At 47.3% G+C, this 8,246-nt stretch overlaps 1 protein-coding gene across 1 annotated transcript in view; it reads left to right on the top strand.

The window, feature by feature from the left end:
* The first annotated feature begins 565 nt into the window (after window positions 1-565).
* rbfa (ribosome binding factor A) overlaps window positions 566-8,246 on the top strand; it is a 33,546-nt gene continuing 25,865 nt past the window's right edge. Inside the window, exon 1 of the mRNA XM_085988878.1 lies at window positions 566-987. Coding sequence (XP_085845004.1) covers window positions 839-987 — 149 coding nt within the window. The 5' untranslated portion in view covers window positions 566-838. The remainder of the gene's footprint in view (window positions 988-8,246) is intronic.

Here is an 8,246-nt window from a genome sequence, read left to right as displayed (position 1 = left end):
CCCGTGTTTGCGTGGGTTTTCTCCGGGTGCTCCGGTTTCCTCCCGCAGTCCAAAGATGTGCGGGTTAGGTTGATTGGCCATGATAAAAATTGACCCTTAGTGTTAGGGGGGATTAAATACGGGGATAGGGCTTGGGTGGGATGGCTGTCGGTGTAGGGACCGGGTGCTAGGGTTTGGATGATCAGCCATGATCTCGTTGAATGGCGGAGCAGGCTCGAAGGGCCGAATGGCCTACTCCTGCTCCTATCTTCTATGTTTCTATGTAAGATCGTGGAGGCTTGGGCGGTTTATAGTTACGTTGTAACTCAAAATTACATGATCTTTTAAACCATGCTCTGATTACACGTGTCTCTGGGCACACATGCGGAGCAAACCGCAGTGTCAACGACCCAAAATCAAACAGTGCTGCGTTTTCAGAAAACATGTTTTACTGGTCTACAACAAAAGACCAGTAAATCAACAAATACAGGAGAAAAATGACAGTCACAAATTAAATAACTTTGGGGACCCCTGTTACCTGGTAACCGTGTCACATTACAACAACTGCAAACTCCAAATGGTAATTGGCTGCCTTGAAGCTCAGCTAGTGGGAGTGCGCATGCGCAGCATTGACAGGCTACCGGACGGGAGCGGGAGCTGGAGCTGGAGCTGTGGGAAGGTTGAAGGCAGAAGCGAGTTGTGTTGTAACCGGAGTTCCGAGTATCAGTGAGCTCCCACTCCTCACCTTGTCTTGTCTTTTGAGACAGCGAGGGACAGGCGAACGTCGTTGTAGGTTGGCCACTTTCTTTTCCCCCGCGCCGGCGACGGTTACGCGCCCCACGGCCTAGCAGTCGGCCCGATGGCAACGGTTGGTGCCGCGAGCGCACTGCGCAGGTGTGCGGTGCGAGGCGACTGGTGCAAATTAAAGGGCCTGCTCGTCAGTGAGGGTCCGCGCAGGCTCGTGCACACCAAGAAAAACCTACTGAAGAAATTCCTCTCCAAAACAAAGTGAGTCCTTTGTACATGCCCGATTTATGATTATTAGTTATCAAGTGTGTCAATTGACCAGATTTGCAGTTTGTATATAAAACTGGGGCACGCTTGCACATGTAACTTGTATAATATTGGGCCAGAACTTCGGGTCCCCACGGGTGCGTACGCGCTGGGTACTCACGCGTAGGCCCAACGAAAGTGCTGGTTTCGTGCATGCACTGCGCATGCGCGGGAAACTGGAACTTCCGTTCCCTTAAAGGAAGGGGTTTCGCAGGTTGAATGCATACGCCGGAGAGGCAGCGCGTACGCCGGGAACTTCCGTTTTTTTTTTGCAGGTTTCTAATGGGCCACATATTCGGGTCGGAGGCTTCCCGCGGGTGTAAGCCCCCAACCTGCACTTACCTAGCGCGCCGGCCGTTGTGCTGTGGGCCCGCGGGGGATTCCGATCCTGGGCCTCCTCCAACTGCCGGCACGCAGTGCTTGCGTATCCCAGGGGCGCAGTTAGTTCGAAGCGTCCCCTGGGATCACGTGGGCCATGGAGAGCCAATGGTAGCAGGGAATCTCTATTCATAGATTTGACAGGAAGGCCTGTCAAATCTATGGCCCAGTAATTCCTGTCACAACGCGTGAGTACCGACAGGGTACTCGCGCGTGTGCCAGGAGGAATTGTCGGTTTTCAGCATGCACAGCGCATGCGCTGAAAACCGGCATTTCCTGTCCTCTGACCCAAGGGGTTAAGAGGCTGAACGCATGCGCGGTATCGGGCAGCGCGTGCGACTTGGATTTCCTGTATTTTTACAGATTTGCGCATGTGTAAAGGCCTCCGGTTTTTACGCGTTGAAAAACCAGACGTAAGTACTTAGTTTTACAGGTAAGTGGTCTTTTAGTACAATTTAGAATTTTTTTTTCCACAGGTTTATTATTTTTAAAGAATCTACAGTAAGGTAAGTTTAGTTTTAGACCCTATTTTTTAAAAATTTATTTTTTTCAAAAATTTGATTAATTGTTTAAAATAGTTTTTTAAAGTTATTCATAGTTAATTTAATTATTGGGATGCTTTTTAAAATTTTATTTAAAGTTTAAGTAGTGTTTTGGGGTGCAGTACTTTTCATGAGTTTGACAGTCTTTACTATCAAACTTATGAATGAAGTTTCCCCTCCCCTGATTGGCTGAACAGTGCTCACCTGATCCCAGCCGGCACATCGCACTAACTACGCCGCTGGGTCAGGTTAGCACAGCACGCCGGGATCAGAACCGGGCCACTTACAGGAAATCCACTGCGGGCCAGGTTTCAGATGTCGGCGCGCAGGGTGAGCGCACATCGGGGGCTTGCACGCGCGGCAAGCCCCCGACAGGAATTACTGGGCCTCTATGAAATAGAGATCGGCCCCAAAACATAACTCAAACTTCAAATACATTTTTTTTTAAAGATCACATTTTTAAAATAACTATAAATTACATAAAATAACTTTTAAACAATAATTTAAATTTTTGAAAAAATTAATTACAGTTTTTAACGGGGCTAAAAATAAACTTACCTTTCTTTAAAGTATTTAAAAATAATAAACCTATGGAAAAAATGTTTTAATTTTACTTAATTCACCACTTACCTTGTTAAAAGCAGGCCTTGCGACTGCTTTTTAAAAGCGTAGCTGCTGGAGACTTACCCTCCTGGAGAAACCTGTAAAAAAAAACGGAAGTTCCAGGCGTACGCGCTGCCTCTCCAGCGCACGCGTTCGACCTGTGAACCCCTTCCTTTAAGGGAACGGAAGTTCCGGTTTCCCGCGCATGCGCAGTGCATGCACGAAACCAACACTTTCGTTGGCCCTACGCGTGAGTACCCAGAGCGTACTCACCCGTGGGGACCCGAATTTCTGGCCCAATGGGCCGTATTTTCCGATTGGAGGCTTCCCGCGTGCAGAAGCCTCCGATCTGGAAAAATTCTACGCACTTACCTGAGGACTCCCGAGGTGCGTATAGTTCCGATGCTGGGCCTCGAACTCCAAGTGTGCAGGGCCTACGTATCCCAGAGGCGCAGGCAGTTCGCAAGCGTCCCTGGGGTCACGTGGGCCATGGGGAGCCAATCAAAGAAGGAAATCTCCCTTCATACACTTGACAGATAGACCTGTCAAATATATGAATGGAGATCACCCCAAAAACACTTCAAAACATTAAATTAAAAAAATTTTAAATCACATTTTTAAAATTAGTTGAAATTACAATAACTTAAATATTTTAAACAAAATTTTAATTTTTTGTAAAAAATAATTGAAGTTTATTTAGAGGGCTAAAAATAAACTTACCTTTTTTTAAAGTATTTTTAAATGATTGAAATTTTTTTTTTAACTTTTTTCAACTTTTATCCTAGTAAAAGCAGGCCTTACCTGCTTTTACCAGGCGTAAGAATTATAAAGATTTTCTGCGGGCGGAGGGGCTCCAGAAAGCGGAACTATCCGCCCGCAGAGGCCCTTCTCTAGGGCAGCCGGCGGATAGTTCCGTGGGGTTACGGGGATAGGGCTTGGGTGGGATGGCTATCGGTGTAGGGACCGGGTGCTTGGGTTTGGATGATCAGCCATGACCTCGTTGAATGGCGGAGCAGGCTCGAAGGGCCGAATGGCCTACTCCTGCTCCTATCTTCTATGTTTCTATGATCTGTCAAGAGCATTCTTGACAGATCGGAAATGCCGGTTTTCAGCGCATGCACTGTGCATGCCTGAAACCGGCTTTTCCGATGTCCCTACGGGTGGGTACACAGCGCGTACCCACCCGTAGGGATCAGAATACCCGGGCCAATGTATTTTTTGGAGGCTGGGGGAGTATCTGATCTGCTTAAAGATCCTCTGCTGGTACTGTGATAAATTCGTGCTACAACAGATGTTGTAAATGCTACACGTGTATTTTTAAGCTGATGCTGCTGCTATACCGTATGTCTTAAGTGCAGAGTTTTTATTTAGCTTTTGCACTGTATTGATGTATAGCATAACAACAACCAGTATAAGACTGAGCAACAAGCCTTTGTAGTATAAAAAGAACACGGGGAAAGTCTATTCATAGAAACGAGCTAATCTATTCAAACGTTAGAATTTTACAATCTGTTGGAGGCTGGTGAACAAAATATGCAGATAGCTATGAATAGAGCTTTACTTTCACCAAATTGAGAGCAATGTGAACAAGCTGTATAATTTTGTGCTGTAAGGTTGCATAGCACAAAGCTAATAATTTAAGATTGTAGTATCAGATGTGATTACAAACTCTGTTAAGTAGCCTTTTTATAGATTGTGGCACCCATTAACTAGTAGGAATGAATTTAGATTATAACTGGAGTTATGATGAAAGAAGATCTGGGAAGTGAGTTTAAAAATTTGAACGGTCAGCTTTGTTGGGGGTTACAGAGAGCAGATGTACAGTGCTTATGGTGAAAAGCCACCAATTTTATGCAGTTCTGTTGATACAAAAGCTGTGAAAAGATGAGTTCAGCAGGATTATTCTATAATATACAACCAAGACCAACAAAACGTCTAACCAGTAACATGAATATATCAGGTGAAGTAGTGATAGTGAAATAATGATCTTTCCATTCAAAATACAGTACATGTAGAATTTATCCCATGTATTATATGCTTTAAAAGAAAAGCCTGTATAATATAGACCTGATAACTTCCATCAGATCACCACTGCAATATTTTCACAGTAGAATGGAGTCTGGGTGATATATGCACATTGACAGTCCTATCACTTTCACTGGGAGATGAAAGTACTAACCTACCAAATAAGTTGTCAGTTGAAAGATACTTGATAAACACAAGTGGTTTACCTCTACAAAGCGAGCAACAGGTTGTGTTGGATAAACCTTACTAAACAAGATCTAGTTCTCATCCCCTAGCAACATTGTGAAAGGACCTTGCTGTATTAGGTCATTGTGCCCAAGTATTTGGAACATGGTCTCGGATTTGAGTGTGCCACAACTAGTGAATGAACTGCATTAAAATGTTTTGGAGTCGGGCAGAATCGTGCATAAACATATCGAGTGGGAGGCCCTGACAGAGCGTAGACCAGAGCAGCGGTGGCGGCGAGGAGACAGAGGATAAATTGAGTGGGAGGCCCTGAGAGAGCGCAGACTGGAGCAGTGGCGGCAGCGCGGAGGCAGAGTACATCCAGCGAAAACAATAACCACAAAAGCAACAACTGCAAAACAGCTAAAGTGACATCACAACCAGAGAAGGAGCTGATTGGTGAGTAGTTGATAAGTGTTTCTAGTTTTAAGTTTATTCCTGCTAAGTTAGTTAATAGTCTGTTAAATAGAGGCATGGCAGGGCAGCTCAGTCCCATGGAATGCACATCCTGTGCCATGTGGCAAATCCAGGATGCTTCCTGTGTCCTGGATAACCACGTGTGCAGGAGATGTCGTCAACTGGAGGAGCTCAAGCTCCGGGATTTGGAGCTTGACCGGCAGCTGGCGTCACTGTGGTGCATCCGCGAGGCTGAGAGTTTTGTGGATAACGCATTTCAGGAGTTGGTCACCCTGCAGATAAGGAGTGTGCGGGCAGAGAGGGAATGGGTGACCACCAGACAGGTAGTGCAGGAGTCCCCTGAGTGCATCTCGCTCTTCAACCAGTATTCAGTTCTGAGTACTGGTGAGGATGATGGTTCCTCTGGGGAGTACAGCCAGAGCCAAGTCCATGGCACCACGGGTGACTCAGCTGTACGGGGGAGAGGAAGAAGACTGGGAGAGCAATCGTGGTAGGGGATTTGATAGTTAGGGGAGCAGACAGGCGTTTCTGCAGCCGCAGACGTGATACCAGGATGGTATGTTACCTATCTGGTGCCAGGGTCAAGGATGTCAACGAGTGGCTGCAGAACATTCTGAGGAGGGAGGGTGAACAGCCAGAGGTTGTGGTCCATATCGGTACCGACGACATAGGTGGAAAGAGGGATGAGGTCCTACAGGCAGATTTCAGGGAGCAAGGAAAGAGATTAAAAAGCAGGACCTCAAAGGTGGTAATCTCCGGATTACTCCTGATGCCATAGGAGGATAGCGCAGATGAATGTGTGGCTGGAGAGATGGTGCAGGAAGGAGGGCTTCAGATTCCTGGGGCATTGGGACCGGTTCTGGGGGAGGTGGGACCTGTACAGGCCGGACGGGTTGCACCTCAACAGGGCCGGAAGCAATATGCTCGCGGGGAGGTTTGCTAGTGCTGTTGGAGAGGGTTTAAACTAATTTGGCAGGGGGATGGGCACCAGGATGTAACATTAGAAAGGGGAAATAAAGTGCTCAAAGGATTGGGAGAGGCAGAGAGCACGAAAGTAAGAAATAGTAAGGTATTATGTGTGGTCAAACTAAGAGAGAATGCAGGATGGTCTCAATGATGGTGGAGCCCAGCACGTGAGTGCAAAAGACAAGGCTGAAGCATTTGCAACTATCTTCAGCCAGAAGTGCCGAGTGGATGATCCATCTCGGCCTCCTCCTGAGGTCCCCAGCATCACAGATGCCAGTCTTCAGCCCATTCAATTCACTCCACGTGATGTCAAGAAACAGCTGAAGACACTGGATACTGCAAAGGCTATGGGCCCTGACAACATTCCGGCAATAGTACTGAAGACTTGTGCTCCAGAACTAGCTGCGCCCCTAGCCAAGTTGTTCCAGTACAGCTACAACACTGGCATCTATCCGGCAATGTGGAAAATTGCCCAAGTATGTCCTGTCTACAAAAAGCAGGACAAATCCGACCCGGCCAATTACCGTCCCATCAGTCTACTCTCAATCATCAGCAAAGTGATGGAAGGTGTCGTCGACAGTGCTATCAAGCGGCACTTACTCAGCAATAACCTGCTAACTGACGCCCAGTTTGGGTTCCGCCAGGGCCACTCAGCTCCTGACCTCATTACAGCCTTGGTCCAAACATGGACAAAAGAGCTGAATTCAAGAGATGAGGTGAGAGTGACTGCCCTTGACATCAAGGCAGCATTTGATCGAGTGTGGCATCAAGGAGCCCTAGCAAAACTGAAGTCAATGGGAATCGAGGGGAAAACTCTCCATTGGTTGGAATCATACCTAGCACAAAGGAAGTTGGCTGTGGTTGTTGGAGGTCATTCATCTCGATCACATGACATCACTGCAGGAGTTCCTCAGGGCAGTGTCCTAGGCCCAACCATCTTCAGCTGTTTCATCAATGACCTTCCCTCCATCATAAGGTCAGAAGTGGGGATGTTCGCTGATGATTGCACACTGTTCACCATTCGAGACTCGTCAGATACTGACGCAGTCCATGTCCATATGCAGCAAGACCTGGACAACATTCAGACTTGGGCTGACAAGTGGCAAGTAACATTCGCACCACACAAGTGCCAGGCAATGACCATCTCCAACAAGCGAGACTCTAACCATCTCCCCTTGACATTCAATGGCATTACCATCGCTGAATCCCCCACTATCAACATCCTGGGGGTTACCATTGATCAGAAACTGAACTGGACCAGCCATATAAATACTGTGGCTACAAGAGCAGGCCAGAGGCTGGGAATTCTGCGGCGAGTGTCTCACCTCCTGACTTCCCAAAGCCTTTCCACCATCTACAAGGCACAAGTCAGGAGTGTGATGGAATACTCTCCACTTGCCTGGATGAGTGCAGCTCCAACAACACTCAAGAAGCTCGACACCAGTCAGGATAAAGCAGCCCGCTTGATTGGCACTCCATCCACCACCTTCAACATTCACTCCCTCCACCACCGGCGCACTGTGGCTGCAGTGTGTACCATCTACAAGATGCACTGCAGCAACTCGCCAAAGCTCCTTCAACAGCACCTTCCAAACCCGCGACCTCTACCACTTAGAAGGACAAGGGCAGCAGACGCATGGGAACATCACCACCTACAAGTTCCCTTCCAAGCCACACACCATCCTGACTTGGACCTGTATCGCCGTTCCTTCACTGTCGCTGGGCCAAAATCCTGGAACTCCCTTCTTAACAGCATTGTGGGTGTACCTACACCATATGGACTGCAGCGGTTCAAGAAGACGGCTCACCACCATCTTCTCGAGGGCAATTAGGGATGGGCACTAAATGCAGGCCTAGCCAGTGACGCCCACATCCCATCAATGAATTTTAAAAAAATTTAATGGGTTTACAGTGTATGTATGTGAACGCACGAAGCATAATAAACAAGGTAAGTGAGCTGCAGGCACAAATAGCCACATGGGAATATGATGTGGCAGTAAGTGAGACCTGGCTCAAAAAAGGGCAGGATCGGGTATTAAATATTCCTGGTTATAAGGT

This window comes from Somniosus microcephalus, chromosome 5 (genome assembly GCF_052327205.1).
Source record: "Somniosus microcephalus isolate GS21.2 chromosome 5, FLI_Smic_1.0, whole genome shotgun sequence".
NCBI lineage: Eukaryota > Metazoa > Chordata > Chondrichthyes > Squaliformes > Somniosidae > Somniosus > Somniosus microcephalus.
This window is presented reverse-complemented; position numbering and strand designations above follow the sequence as displayed.